We start from the raw sequence: 15,909 nt of genomic DNA on the forward strand, positions 1-15,909 counted from the left end.
GTTTTACCGAGGCGAAAAGTTAGATCCGAGGTGATATACCGAGAAGAAAGTATAATCCGAGAAGTTTGATCCGAGGGTATTCTACCGAGGCGAAAAGTATGTACCGAGATGACACATACTAAGAGTATTATTCCGAGGGTACTATCCCGAGGAGACTATGCCCGAGCTCCTAGTTCCAAATGGCACACTTTGAGGACCCCTCTAGATTTGCCATCCTCCTAAGTGCACAGTCACGTGCCGAGGGACAAATCCGAGCCGAGGGTCCAGTTTGAGGAACTCTCCCAAAGAGCACCATATCGAGTGGCGTGCAGGATAAGGAGCTCCAAGTAAGACGGTCCATCTTCATTGAATTCACCAGATAAGTTCATACTCTTCTTTTACAACTATGATTTATGTTAAAGTAAGGATAAATGTTGGTTTTTATCAACCAGGAAAAAATATATATATTTTTTTTGATAAAATAGACTCGTGTGTTGAGGCCTCACTCCTACCGTGAGTGAAAGGATCACAAAATCATCCCGACGGATGAAAAGGATATGTAGTGCTACTGTGCATTCTGCTATTTTGTTTTAGTATATGCAGTGCTTTGTTAACTCTTTTTGCAGAAAAGATACGGGGAGACAACCCCTACAACAAATTAAACAAGGAAAGTCTCTCGGTCAGTCCAACACCGAGAGCCAAGGAGACAACCTTGCAGAGAAAACAAAGAAAGTCTCTCGGTCAGTCCAACACCGAAAGCCAAGGAGACAACCTTGCAGAGAAAACAAGGAAAGTCTTTCGGTTAGTCCAACACCGAGAGCCGGGGAGACAACCCTGCAGAAAAAACAAGGAAAGTCTCTCAGTTAGTCCAACACCGAGAACAAGGAAGAACAGACAGTCCCCAGGTATCGATTGATCTCTGTTAAGAATAAAGCAGCAGTCCGAGACAGAATGGAAGCACTTCTTCATCAAACTTCTCCAAAGATGATCAAGCTACATCAGCGTCCATCTGACTCCCCACCTCGAACGACTCGAAAGAGTTATGGTGGGGATGTTCGGGAAAGAAATCCGCCCGAATCCTTTCCTCGAACAACCCGAAAGGGTCAGGGAAAGGATACAAAGGGTTGAAACCTCCCGGTTGGAGGTTTCCAAAGGATGAGGACTAGAATCCGCCCGAATCCTTTCCTCGAACAGCCCGAAAGGGCCAGGGAAAGGAGACAAAGGGTTGAAACCCCTCGGTTGGGGGTTTCCGAAGGATAAGGCTAAGGATATCCAAAGAAGAATCCACCCGAATCCTTTCCTCGAACAGCCCAAAAAGGACAGGGTGTGACGACCCGTTTTTTTTTTTTTATACAAACATAAAACGAGTCATCGCAGTGGCACGACTACGTGTCGCTCAGCCAACATATGACACATGCCCCATAACATGTACCTGATAATCAGAGTATAACATACATCTATCTATGCAGCGGAAAACATAAATCTGAATAGCGGAAATTACAACTTATACATCTATCACAAATTAATTACAACAAAGAGCCATTTAACATCTATCTGTATGAGTCTTATTAACACATTATTTACAAAACTACTATAGCTTTACAAAGAATATGTGACACAAACGTCACAAGCTATACCAAACCTATAAAACAGTGGACAGCCCGTGGTCCGACAATTACAACCGTCGCGGTGAGCTTCAGTCATAATATCCCAAGCACCCTGCTACCGACCCATCGACTATACCGTAGTACCTGCAGCCAAAGAAACACCATCTATACGGTTGTGGTGGTATCCACATCCGCATAGGTGAAATAATGAGTTCACCGCCTTAGTATACCTCATACTAAGACCTCAGTGGTATAAGACTAACTGAGTTTTCACAAAGAACCAACCTCTATTTATTTTTAGTCGTACGAGCACTATATTAGCCACAATTTACCAATAGCTAATGCAGCAAACACCGACTATTTAGAAAACATTTAAAACATACTATATAGCTGTGAACATATGTAGAAGTTCCAGACATCCCTCCTTGGAAGTTTCTACATATAGACCCCTCTATAATAATACTTTTCACCGGTCGCTTGGACATATGTGCACACGATCACTCCATCACAGATATCACGTATACACATAAGTCTTAAGCAAAGAACATGGCATCTTACTCTTCCATACTAGGACAACATCCGTCAACGGTACACTCGCAACACCATCTCTAATCGTATTTCAGCTTCGTGCCTTGACGTCAGTAGATCATGAGAGCACTAGAGTTAAACTCAATCATGCTAACACGTCTTTCCTGAAGAACAAGAACAGTCAACTTTCTTACTCATAGACATGCCATTACTCGCGCCTGGGCAATCATGTATCCATGTACTTTCAAGTTCAATGTATGCTATTAACACATGACTATCCGATAGAAATATACATAAGCGCTTTTCATTTAAGACACTTATGCATACCAACACGTCTAGTAAAATCTACTCATAATATAAAAACATCACTCATTAAACAATGCTATACATGATATGGATGACTGGGTCTACTGGGGCTTCGGTCCCCCACGATGCTGATAACTGCTGTTTTACTGTGTATCCTGTTCCTTTACTGCTGTACTACTGTTGATGTATGCTCTATACTACATGCTCAATGTTCCGTGCTTGACCAGTATATATTTCACTACTGTATCATGCTCAAATCATGCAGTTGTTAAATCACGTCCTCTCAAAACAAAACAAATCCAGCATTTAATCCAACACTTTGAAATCATTCAAAACTTAGTTTCTTTATCAAATCTACGCAGTTTCAACATGACATGTTCTCAAACAATTTGAATAATTTAAATCTCAACCACAGAACTCAACACTTTAAATCTAGTCAATACTTTTCACTCTTGCACTATCTCTTAAACATCATTGATATAGTTTAAACATAATCGAAACTAAACAAATCATCTCAAAGCATATACATTTCATCATATGGTTGGTTCAGTTTCAATAACAATATATATATTTTTATCAATCCAATACATATAAAAATATATATTTTCTCAGTGAGTGGAATACCCACCTTGGCTGCATTAGACTCCTGACTCGAACTTCCACTGGATTCCAATTACTCGAACTCTACATTGGAGAACAAGTCTATGTCTCCAATCACGACACAAGCCTGCAAACATTGGTAACATTAGACTACACTATTGAACCTAAACTTTATGACACATAAACTATCCGCTTGCTCACACGCCACATTACCCGTGTCTAAGTCTAGTTAAGTATCCTAAACTATTATTAGGTTATCATTTAAGTTTAAGCTCACATTTTGTTTCGCTTATTATCTTTAAAACACGTTTACTATTTTACTTGCCTATTAATTATCATTAAGTCACATTATCATTGTTAATCCTTTTTTTATAGTTTCTTGTTTATTCACCAAGTTAGTATTATATATATATATTTAAGTCACATACATGTATATACATATGTATACATATATTCGTATACACATACAATACTTAAACCTAATCCGATGATACATAAATATTATGAGTGCTTGTATAGGTGGATTAATTACTACGTTGTCACATTATTATTCCTAATCCTTTTTATAGCTTGTTGCTATTTACTAAGTTCACAACATATATATTTAACTCATATATATATATATATATATATATATGTACAATACTTATATATATATATGTATATATACATATATATATATATATATGTATATATATGTATATATACATATACATATATATATGTATATATACATATATATATATATATATATATATATATATATATATATATATATATATATATATATATATATATATATATGTACAATACTTAACAAGCTCAAGCTTAGTTCGGAGGCATACTTAAGTACTTTATTCTAATATTAGGTTATAGGATCTTAATGAATCATTGGTTGATAACTAAACTGGACCAAGTATAATTCCATTTATTTACTATATTCTTACATTTACTTTATTTACCCATTCCCTTAATTTATTTATAGTTAGGTAAATATTTCTATAACTAACTCATAAAACCTAACATTTGACACTTTACTTCTACTCATTCTTTCTTTAAGTATTACATATTCATTTTATTCGATTAGACACAACGATAATCTATTCTTTATTTTAACCGTATTTGCTATTCACACAAAGGATCTAAATAAATTAACTTCCATATCAAAACTAGCTAATTGACTCCCTTTAAATGATTATGAACCTATAGCAAAAGAATCGAAAGATTCAATTCCAAAACTACATCCTTCTCACCTAATGCATCTCTAATTAGCCACATACATACAACCATCAACAATCTAACACAACATAACCACAAAACTCACCCAATAGGCACCACACCAAATCAGCCTATTAAAACCCGTAAAATATAATCCAAAGTCAATGAATCCAATCTTATTCATAGACAGGATAACCAACAAACCAAACTCATAAACACAACTAACTAAACCTCCTAGCACCCAAAATCACATAACCTTAGTTCACAATTCAATACAAATTCATATATAATTTCCAACTAAGTGAAAGCCTCAAAACATGATCAAAACACTCATTCGGGTATAAAGAGTAACACCCATAATATTTAACCTCTAAACAACCCTAAGATGCAACTCTAAATCTTGTCAAAACTTATTCCAAACCAACCCATCAAATTTACACTAATCAGCCCATCATCTCCCAAAAATCACCAACACTCAAGAATCCAACCAATCCAAACATCATAACAAAAGCCATAGCAATCCACCAAATTTCTTCCCAAAACTTAACCCAAATTCTGAAAATCATCAACCATTACCGGGGAAATAAATCCAAGCTACAACACCCACAAATTCGGCCAAACAGTGCACACACATCACTCAACCAATCAAGACCGAAACCCAATCATAGAGAACCCCCAAAATTATCAAACCCTAATTTCAACAATCAACAAATTAATCTACAAAATTAGCAACTAGGAATCAACAAAAAATTACCTAGAGGATTTTCCTAGAAAATCCACCGGAAATCGCTACTGGACCGCCGGAAAACTCGCCGGAAAATCGCTCCTAGAGGACCGGGTCTTCCACATGGTTCAGCGGGTCATGGGTCGCAGGTCTCGGGTTCGTGGGGTTCTGGGCAGTCCACTACCGACGGAAACCACCGGAGAACAGCCTCCATCCGCCGGAAAACGCACTTGGGGAACCGGATTTCCTCTCGGGTTGCACACGGGTCACGGGTTTCACGGGTTTTCTGGGCTCGTGGGTTTCGGGTTCTCTCTCTCCCGGGTCATCTCTGGTTCACGGGCTCACCGGAGATCGCGTCGCCGGCGTCCTCTGGTCTCGACGGCGCCACCCACCGGAGGATCGGGCTCCGATCACTCCTCAACTCTCCCGATCTCATCTCTCTCTCAGCATCTCTCGGCTCTCACATCTCTCGGCTCTCTCTCGGTCTCATCTCTCTATTTCTCTCCTCCCTCAATCTCTCCGACTCTCTCTGTGTGTGTTCGGGTAGAACAGAAAAGAAGGAAGAATAGAAGGAAAAGAAGAAATGAAGAAGAAGTGGTTGGGGGGGGGGGGGGGGGTGCTGCGAAACTGAAGGGGGAAAATATCCCCCAATAATCCATAGCCACACACGTGGCTATGGATAAGGCCAAGCTTTGGTCTTTTTAAATACTAGCCCCTATTCTTTCTAAATTGCGTTATTACCCCATCTTATTTTATTCATTTTATCTTTAACTCATTTTATTTTAGACAACACAAATATTATCACTTAAAACCTAATTATTAATCTCATCTTATTTAAAAATATAAATCATTAAATGCTAAATACCTTATTATTTTTCTTGGTCTTTACACAGGGAAAGGATACAAAGGGTTGAAACCTCCCAGTTGGAGGTTTCTGAAGGATAAGATGATGGATATCCCAATTAGAATCCGCCCGAGTCCTTTCCTCGAACAACCCGAAAGGGTCATAGAAAGGATACAAAGGGTTGAAACCTCCCGGTTGGAGGTTTCCGAAGGATAAGGTTAAAGATATCCCGAATCCTTTCCTCGAACGACCCGAAAGGGTTATGGAAAGGATACAACGGCGGGATTGCAGGTTTTCGGAAGGACATGAACATCCAAGATAGAATCGGCCCGAGTCCTTTCCTCGGACGACCCGAAATGGTTATGAAAAGGACACCAAGACAAGAAAACCTCTCGGTTGGAGGTCTCCAGACGTTAAAAGATTGGAGCATTCAGAGATAAAGAAATTAAAAGGTAAAGATTTCAAGTTATGATTTCATTTCAGTAATATATAAAGTCTTTTACAAGTCACAAAGATTTCAGAAAGGAAGGTAAAGCTCAGCGACCTGACTACCCACCTTGAACGACTTAACCTGCGGTCGCAGACTAAAGTTATGGGGGGTAGCTCATTAAGGTTAACAGGAAGGTAAAACTTCAGAATGATAAAGATTCAGGGAGAAAAAGCTCCAGTATGACAGAGCTTCAGGAAAGATTCAGTATGACAAAGCTTTAGGAAGGATCCAGGGAGATAAAGATTCAGGAAGATAAAGCTTCAGAAAGGTAAACATGATGAAAAAGCTTCAGGATGATAGAACTTCAGGAAAGATTCAGAAAGATAAAGCATAAAAAAGATAAAGCTTCAGAAAGAGTTTCAGTAAAGATTCAGGAAGATAAAGCTTCAAGGATGACAAAGCTTCAGGATGACAAAGGTTCAGGATGGTAAAGGTTTAAGGAGATAAGGCTTCAGGATGATAAAGCTTCAGGAAAACAAACAGGAAGGTAAATGTTTAGAAAGACAGATCTTCAGGAAGGAAAAGGTTCAGGGAGATAAAGTTTTAGAACGACAAAGCTTTAGGATGACAAAGCTGCAGAATGATAAAGTTTCAGGAAGGAAAAGCTTCAGGAAGGTATGAGGATAAAACCTCTTTAAAAAATCATCAAGTAAGACTCAACACTTTGATGCAAATAGTTTTTTTATTCTCCTCTGTAAAATTTTTCAACAAACCGATTGTTTGTTCAAAATATTTGGGGTAGCTTAAATTTCAAAAAATTAGACCAGTTCTTCCCTCGGAAAAAACTGACACAAACCGATTGTTTGTTCGAGTTTTGGAGGTAACTCTAGTATAAAAAGTAAGATTTATAAGAAACCGAGATATGTCTCGGAAGAACTTTTTGAGTGAGAAACTTTAAACTTTTTTCTAGGTAAATATGTTCAATTCAGTTTGAAAAATTATGAGGTTCTACGGCTAATAAGATAAGGAAAGTGAAAGTCAAAAAGTTCAAGACTTCCATTCATTAACATTGAAATTTTGTTCATTACAAAAATTTTACATGAAAAAGAAAAGATACATTTGAAAAGGAAAGTTCAAGTATTTACAGGTTGAAGCCCTGAGACTCACTCCGAACTCCGAGATCTCTTTTACACCATCGTCCAGGATACCAAGAGGACTTGACTATCCGCCTCAAACGACTTAGCCCGCGGTCGCGGACTAAAGCTATGGGGGGTAGCTCAACAAAGTTAAAGCTTCTACAAAGGGAAAATCATCGAAGCTACACCAAACTCTCAAATTAAGATCTCTCAGGAGTAACTCGAACAAAGATACGGGGAGACAACCCCTATAACAAACCATACGAGGATATTACCTCTACAAAAAATAACCAAGTAAGTTCATCGCTTCTAAAAGATTTTTTTCATATCCTCCTCGGTCATAACTTACACAAACCGATTGTTTGTTTAAGTTAAGGAGGATAACTCAAAACAAAAGATTTTTCCCTCTTCAGCTCGGAGGTTAAAACAAAAGATTTTTTCTCTCCTAGTCACGGAGTTCAAAACAAAAAGATTTTTGAAACAAAAGATTTTTCTTACCTTCCTCGGAGTTAACTTACGCAAACCGATTGTTTGTTCAAGTTATTAGAAGATAAGTGAGAATTGATTTGTCATGGAAAGTTTTCCATAATAAAGAATTCAAACATTACAAAGTTCGAAAATAAAGATATTCACAGGAGAGACCAAGCTAGATGGTGTTCAGATTAGAAGATTCGGTACGCCAAACACAAAACCTCGGGCCAGCAGAAGCCCCTAATCGTTATAAGTCTCGGACAACCAAAGCCTCAGTGCTAGTCTGGGCTTCCGAAGCCCCCAAGAGAGATTTTTGTGGAAGCGGTCTACGAAGCGCTACCGATGAAGAAGCTTCGGGTATGTTAAGTGATGTGTCTTAAATTATACTCGCAAGTGCACGAATCGTTATGCAATATAGCGTATTGCAAGTGCGAGGTCGATCCCACAGAGAAATGGTCAAATATTAGTGTCTTGCTTAATTAACCTTGTTTTAACCTAGTTCCAAATGTTTGATGCTTAAGAACAAAAGACTAAGGAAAAGAAAGGTGTAATGAAATAAAAGAAACTAAGGCTAAAGAATCCACCAAACCAAATCCTACAACTCACACCCTTGGTTTCCACTTGAACATCCAAAGAACATTAAGCTTAGGGTGTTATTCAAGTCTCTTAACCACATCCCAAAAAACCATTAAATGAATCCAACACTTTGACAAATCACAAAGAGTACCAATTGAAATCCAAACATCCAATGTATCATTCAATCACAATGGATATCTTCATTCAAACCGATAAAACAATGTATTAGCTGGTTGAAACACATAAAATGTCCTCTATCCACCAATAATCACATTCATTCCAAAAGATAAAGCTTTAAATGAATGGAACTTGAACAACTAACAAGATATATCATTAAATGAGCAAGTGGTGCACCAAGATTGTGAGTGTTATCAATGGAAAGGTTTCATCCTCAACCCTAGTTGAGGTTACTATCCCTCCATGACTAAGAACACCACAAGAACATGATGAACACCCATGGAAGTAAAAGAAGAAGCTTTACAAAGAGAAAATATATGAAAATAAACTACTGATTTAAACTACAAGAAGCACGAAATTAAACTTAATTACAGAATTTCTACTCTACTCTATTCTATTCTACCCTACTCTACATTATGCTACTCTACTCCATATGCTCTCTTCCTTTCACTTCAGCCTTGGTCTCCTTTTATAGCCAAGAGGATGGCCGGTTGGTTTTGTGTGGAATGGGTGAGTGGGTGTTATTTTATGTATGAGTGGAGAGATGAGTGATGAGTGTTTTATGGAATGGGTGGTGAGTGTTTTATGGAATGGGTGGTGAGTGTTTTATGGAAAGATGCTACTTTATGTTGAGTGGGGGAAAAAAGGTGATTAAGTGGCTGAGAATGTGGAGAAAAACGTGTATTGGCTCTAGCTTTGGGGAGACAAGGGATGAAGCAAAAGAAAAATAATAAGAGAGATGGTTCCGGATTTTCGGGATGATCCGACGACTTAAATTCAAACAGCCATATCTTTTTCCACGCATCTCCAAATTGGCTGAAACTTGTTGAGTTGGAAAGCTGACATCTTGAACTTCAATTTAGACCTAAGAAACTCCCAAAACGGATATCTTTTGGTCCTGTTATGATCAGTATAAATGTAGTAGTCTGCTGCATCCGAATTTCCTTGTATTTTGCTTGAATTGTATCATTTCTCTCTTATTGTCCAACAAAATATTAAAAACACTAAAACTACACAAAACATTAGAAAGTAACAAAACTAAAGGTTTAACTAATGTAAATTAAGGGGTCCAAATACACAATATTTGGTACTCATCATTAAGCCTTTTTCTTCAACGGTTTACCATTTTTTGCCAGACAGAACCTTGATCTCAGGAAAGTTATACTCAAAGTGTTCTCTCAGAGTGGCATTTCACCACAATCTTGGTGAAATCAACTACATCAGTCCGATCCATCTCCTACCGAGAGTAGAAAATCATCTTCACAACTTTGGCCCGACCGACAATATTATGTAGAGGCATTTATGAAGAAGATATCTATGAGAAGTTGCTATTAGTACTATGACAGATCACAAGTTGGATCTACTCAACTCGATCCAAGGAGAAGATAAACATTTAGCAACTACTTCAGGGAAATCAGGTATCAGTTATCCCTGGTAGAATTGGGATAGGACTTATGGTCCAATCAGATAAGAAGAATGATCAAATCAGAAGTTTAAGAAGATATCAGATTAGAAGTCTAATAAAGGATCAGAGTCCAATTAGAACTCTGACAGCAGTTCTAGATCGACAAGGAGTAGGAATTCCAATACTTCCAGAGATTCGAGGCATTATTCGTCATAATTACTTTGAAAGAGGCGGCAATTGTCAGATACAGATTATGGAAGATCAAGATTCAGAAATTGAGGTATTTAATTCTCTTACATTCTAAATTCAAATAAGAGAATTAGGGGGGTAACTGTTGGAGAAATAATTAACACCAAAGACATGTGGGCCTAAGGTAGTATCGGGGGCCGAGCCCATCGGGTTGGCCCGGCCAGATCAGACCCAAGTACAAGACCATTCGTTATCTCCAAAAAGACAGATATTCAGAATATATCAAAATAGGCCTCTATCCCATCAAATATGGGATAAGGTACCTAATAGAATGACATTAGCTAAAGGGGTAGTGTCCTATCCAGTTTGGACTCTACTACCCAATTTGAATTCTATGAAGATAAGACTCAAGACTATGTGATCTAGGACTCAGACTCCTAATCAGAAAGATAAGATTCAAGACTATGTGATCTAGGACTTAGGCTCTTAATTAAATTATGCTCCAAGCACTCTAGCGGTTTTATAACTGTGAACTGTGAGTCTATAAATAAGACTACGGTGTCAGGTATTAAAAAAACAAGCAGATTCTTTGAGCTTTTGAGATTACATATATTTTTCAGAAAATTAGTTTGAACTGACTTAGGCATCGGAGTGGGGGTCCGGTCGGCACCCCCATAGTTCGACGAGCCGTTTATTATTTTGCAGATTACGAGGAGAGCGAAGATTAAGGAAGGCAACGAATCACAAGGCCACACGTCACCGTACCGGAAACTGTACCAACAATGGACATGAAGGAATCTTTGTAAAAAGATTAAAAATATTAAATAGAGAAAGAATAAAGAAATATGAAAAAATATTATTTAAATGGAATAGTGATAATAAATAGTTAAAATGGTGAGGCTGCTGGCAAAATTTTAAAAAAGTGGCTCATCAGAATAAAGAAAAGTGATTTTTAGCTATTTTGGTGAGTAAAATTTGATGAGGCTACTAAGAATGCTCTGCTTGCTGATATAACTGCTATTAAACAACTACCCTACTCCTTTGGTCTTTTAGAGAAACTTAGAACTGTATCATTATCTGGATGTAAAGGGCAACCCTCAAAATCTTGGTTGCCACGTTGCTTGTCGTGGATATCACCAAAATGCCCAAAACCCATAAATTTGCTACTAACTTCTTTTTCTGGATTATGTTTTTGGGGTAATTACCTTTTCCCCCTATCAACTACCAGCCATTGTCAACATGCCCCCATGAACTGACACCTCGACCAAAAGAGAGCATCCAACTACCAACTTTACATACTTTGCCCCCCTCCATCAGGGAATCCCGTTAACTTGGACGGAATATTCCATTTTTGGGCGTTAATTTTGGTTTAAAGACCAAAATGCCCTCCAACAGTAATTAATAAAAAAAATATTAAAATTAATATGTTTAAAAATGTTGAGGGCATTTATGTCATTTTTGAATTTGAGTTAGGGTATTTCAGTCTTTTTACGAATTAAACTGACGAAAGAGGGCAAAATATGTAAAGTTGGTAGTTGGATCACTACAAAAATTGCAGCAAATAGCCACGTGCAGTTTGACACGTGTACAGTGTCGTACACGTGTCAAACATTTAGACACGTGCGGTTTGACACGCGTATTACGCGTGTCAAATGTGCATGTTACAAACTGCACAATTTAACACGCGTATTGAAATACACGTGTCAAATTTGACACGTGTATTATAATACGCGTGTCAAATTGTGTTTGACACGTGTATTGGAATACACGTGTCAAATTTGACACGTGTATTCCAATACACGTGTCAAACTGTTTTTTAATAAAAAAAAAATCCAAATTCAGTTTTTTATTTAAATCAAATTTAAATTTAAATTTAATTTTTATTTTTAATTTAATTAAAAATACAATTAAAAAATTAAATAAAAATTTTAATTAAATAAAAAACTGAATTTGGATTTTTTTTTAAAAAAATACTTTTTTTATTGTTTTTTAAAATTTATTTGGGTTAATTAAAAATTTTTTTGAATTTTTCAAGTTTTGTAATTTTCTACCACAAATAACGCAACATTTATTTTACCCAAAACAAACACGAAATCATACTACACAAACAAATAATTAATAACATATTTGTTAACAAGCAAATATTTACGAACAAAAAATAATTACACACAATATCTACAAATCTGAAGGGCGTCTCTGCGAATCACGAGGTACCGTCCCAGGCATGTTCTCGCCCACCGGCGATTGCTGCGCAATGAATGGTGTAGCGGGCGAAGGTGTAGCGACAGTGGAGTGCTGGCTCAGCTGTCGTCCAACAGGCGACAACGTACCAACCGTTGTCGAATTACCTGCAAATAATATAGACAATTAAAGTATATAATATTACTTGCAAAATTAAAGGGGTAATGAAAACAAATTGAAATTAATTTTGTCCTATACACAATATAAATCATACCTGCAGATGCACTACCAACGGACGACGTACTACCTACGTGTGCAGGAGAAGACTGATTACCAACACATGGTGCTGGTACTCCCATGGAGGACATGAAGACCTCCATCTGTCGCAAGCGCTGCTCTATGCCGTCGAACTGTTGCACGCGCTGCTCCAACCGGTCATTCCTCGCTCGTTCAGCATGTAGCTCCGCTTGCATCGCTTCCATCTTCCGAGACTGTTCGGCCCAATCCCGAGATGTCCCCTGAGATGGTCCCCCCTGTGACCGAGGCCTATATGAGAAACATGTCCCTCGAACAGGTGTGACGTTCGGCCCAACCTGCCGAACCCTCCCTGCATACTCAGGCCTCCCAATCGCCTGTTCGTTAGCGTCGTTCGGTGCCCAACGCACCGTGTCTGCGGAGACGCTTTGCGTGGCGGCTGGATCACTGGCTAAACTCTGCGTCATCCTCTCCTGTACGTCGTCAACATGAAAAAGTCATATATTGAATAATGACATATCACACATAATTTAAAAATATTAGTAAACTAAATCAGTAGCATACGCATAAGACCCGTGTACGGTCGTTCATGAAAGTGCCGTCCTTCCTTGTGTGGGTCTTCACGAACGACGCGGCGCGAGTGGGGGGCGTGCCAGATGTACATGTCTGTCGTCATGCAGTTGACATATATAACAAACAGATAGCGATAAAAATAGTTTAAAGAAAAAGAAAAAGAAAAACAATTACCAACAAATATTAAAAACATAAACATATATATTTAATTACCTCCTCGTGATTAAATCTGGCATAACTTTTAGATCCCGCACAATGGGGTAGGTCATTCCGCTCCCGCAACCTCTTCATCCGTTCAGAGGTTGCCTACGCATTGAACATGAAAATAAACATGTAACAATTGACACACTTAAATTAAAACTAAAATTAAATGAACTGTTATTAAAAAATAGTTGACAATTTTTTGGCCTACATACGATTTTATGCTCTCTGCACCAATCTCTCAGCAGGAATTCTACATTTTCTGCATCATACTCCTCAAAAAAAATTTCCGGCATTCTCGCACGGATACTCTCGGGCGTGTCACCGTCTCCAATTCGTAGTTGGGTTTTGAACCTCGACTTCCACGAGCGGTGCTTACGTCCAATATCATTCCACGCCTCTTGTTGTGCCCTGCGCATGTCTACTGATACAGGTAGATAGAACTCCTCCTGCACATTTCAATCAAAGCATTATAGGTTTAAAAACTTCAACAAAAACATTCAGCTCAACTTTAATTCAAATAAATAATTAAATTATATTCATAAACATACCATCAGCGCGTTCCACATTGCCTGCTTAATCTGCCTATTTACCCTCGCCCATTCGTCCCGCATGTGTATGTAGGACCCGCATGTGTATGTAGGATGGTTGCAAGCTTGTACGTGTACCTGCAATTTTTGACAGAAAAAAAAAATAAATAAATAAAATAAAAAAAAACCTGAAAATGTTAGAACATGCACTGTAAACCGAGAGAGAGAGAGAGAGAGAGAGAGAGAGAGAGAGATTGAGAAGATGAGTGAGAGTGAGAGGAAGTGGAGGGAATACCGGTCCGGACGCGAGGGCTGTGGTGGGCGGGGGACAGTGGCGAGAGCTGAGAGAGAGAGAGAGCTAGAGAGAGAGAGAGAGAGAGAGAGAGCCGGTACCGGACAGTACTGGCCGGAACGGGAGGTGAGAGAGCTAGGGAGAGCGAGAGAGAGGGAGGGTCGCCGGCAGAGAGGTAGCGGAATGGGCTGTCGCCGGCCAGCTGAGCTCGACGGAGAGAGAGAGAGAGAGAGAGAGAGAGAGAGAGAGAGAGAGAGAGAGAGAGAGAGAGAGAGAGAGAGAGAGAGAGAGAGATAGAGTGAGAGAGAGTAAACGTAAGAAATGGGTAGCTTCCTCTGGAAGCTACCCATTTCTTTTATATAAATTAAATATAAAATTTAATATTTAAAATATAAAATATATTAAAAAAAGTATATAATTTGAATAATATATAATTTAAATATAATATATAATCGAATTTATCCTCCGATTGGCCAGGTGGCGCGCGGGAGAACTCCCGCGCAGTACCTGGCCAATCAATTGGACACGTGTACGTAGTACACGTGCCCAATTGGGGACGTGTATGTAAATACACGTCTCCAAATGTCATTTTTTTAATTTTTTTTTTTTATATATATTATATATATTATATATATATTTTATATAAACCCATGCAACCCAGAACGTGTATGCACTGCATGTACTGCATGTACACATTGCTAAACCCTAAGACCTAAAACTAAAACATAAACTATAAATTAAAACTAAATATAAACCCTAAATTTAAATCATGCACTAAGTATAAGTATATATACTATACTACCCTAACCCTAACCCTAACCCTAAGTATATGTACTATATATTATTTTGAATTTTAAAATGGCGGCGCGCGGGAGACGTGTAATTAAAATACACGTCCCCCATTGTAGAAATTGTATGTAATTAAAAATAATAATTATATATATATATATATATATATATATATATATATATATATATATATATATATATATATATATATATATATATATATATATATAATTTAACAACGTAAGAAATTGTTAGGGTTTAGAGTTTTAGTTTCTTAGGGTTTAGGGTTTAAGGTTAGGATTTTTGTTTTTAGTGTTAGGAATTTTTTTTTTAGAAAGTCTAGGATATTTTTGTTTAAGGGTTTATGGTTTAGGGTTTAAGGTTAGGATTTTAGTTTTTAGTGTTAGGGTTTCTTTTTTTAGAAAGTGTAGGTTTTTTTTTTCTTAGGGTTTAGGGTTTAGGGTTCGTTATGGTTTAAGGTTAGGGTTTGGTTTTAGAAATTGTAGGATTTTTATTTTTTTATTTTTTTATTTTTTTATTTTTTTTAAGGATCTAGGATTAGGGTTTAGGGTTTAGGGTTTTACTTTCTTAGGGTTTAGGGTTTAAGTTTATGATTTTTGTTTTTAGTGTTAGGAAAATTTTTTTAACAAAGTGTAGGATATTTTTGTTTAAGGGTTTAGGGTTTAAGGTTAGGAATTTTGTTTCAGTGTTAGGGTTTCTTAATTTAGAAAGTGTAGGGTAATTATTTTTTTAGGGTATAGGGTTTAAGGTTTAAGGTTAGGAATTTTGTTTTTAGTGTTAGAGTTTCTTTTTTTAGAAAGTGTAGGATATTTTTGTTTAAGGGTTTAGGGTTTAGGGTTTAAGGTTAGGAATTTTGTTTTAGTGTTAGGGTTTCGTT

General features: G+C 37.5%; 1 protein-coding gene and 1 long non-coding RNA gene across 2 annotated transcripts; both read right to left on the bottom strand.

The window, feature by feature from the left end:
- Nucleotides 1-1,459: 1,459 nt before the first annotated feature.
- On the bottom strand, nucleotides 1,460-5,561 carry LOC133871713 (uncharacterized). Its single transcript, XR_009900862.1, has 3 exons — nucleotides 4,993-5,561; nucleotides 3,049-3,147; nucleotides 1,460-1,751 (listed from the first exon to the last, which is right to left on the bottom strand). It is a non-coding gene; the product is annotated as an uncharacterized LOC133871713 (long non-coding RNA).
- A 6,794-nt stretch (nucleotides 5,562-12,355) lies between these two features.
- Nucleotides 12,356-14,021, bottom strand: LOC133868011 (uncharacterized). The gene is made up of 6 exons (XM_062304837.1): nucleotides 13,952-14,021; nucleotides 13,616-13,849; nucleotides 13,413-13,505; nucleotides 13,191-13,292; nucleotides 12,646-13,099; nucleotides 12,356-12,538 (listed from the first exon to the last, which is right to left on the bottom strand). The coding sequence occupies exons 1-6, from the start codon at nucleotides 14,012-14,014 to the stop codon at nucleotides 12,366-12,368; spliced, it is 1,119 nt and encodes a 372-aa protein (XP_062160821.1). The 5' UTR covers nucleotides 14,015-14,021; the 3' UTR covers nucleotides 12,356-12,365.
- Between the last annotated feature and the right edge of the window lie 1,888 nt (nucleotides 14,022-15,909).

Source organism: Alnus glutinosa, chromosome 1 (genome assembly GCF_958979055.1).
Source record: "Alnus glutinosa chromosome 1, dhAlnGlut1.1, whole genome shotgun sequence".
In the NCBI taxonomy this organism is placed as follows: Eukaryota; Viridiplantae; Streptophyta; class Magnoliopsida; order Fagales; family Betulaceae; genus Alnus; species Alnus glutinosa.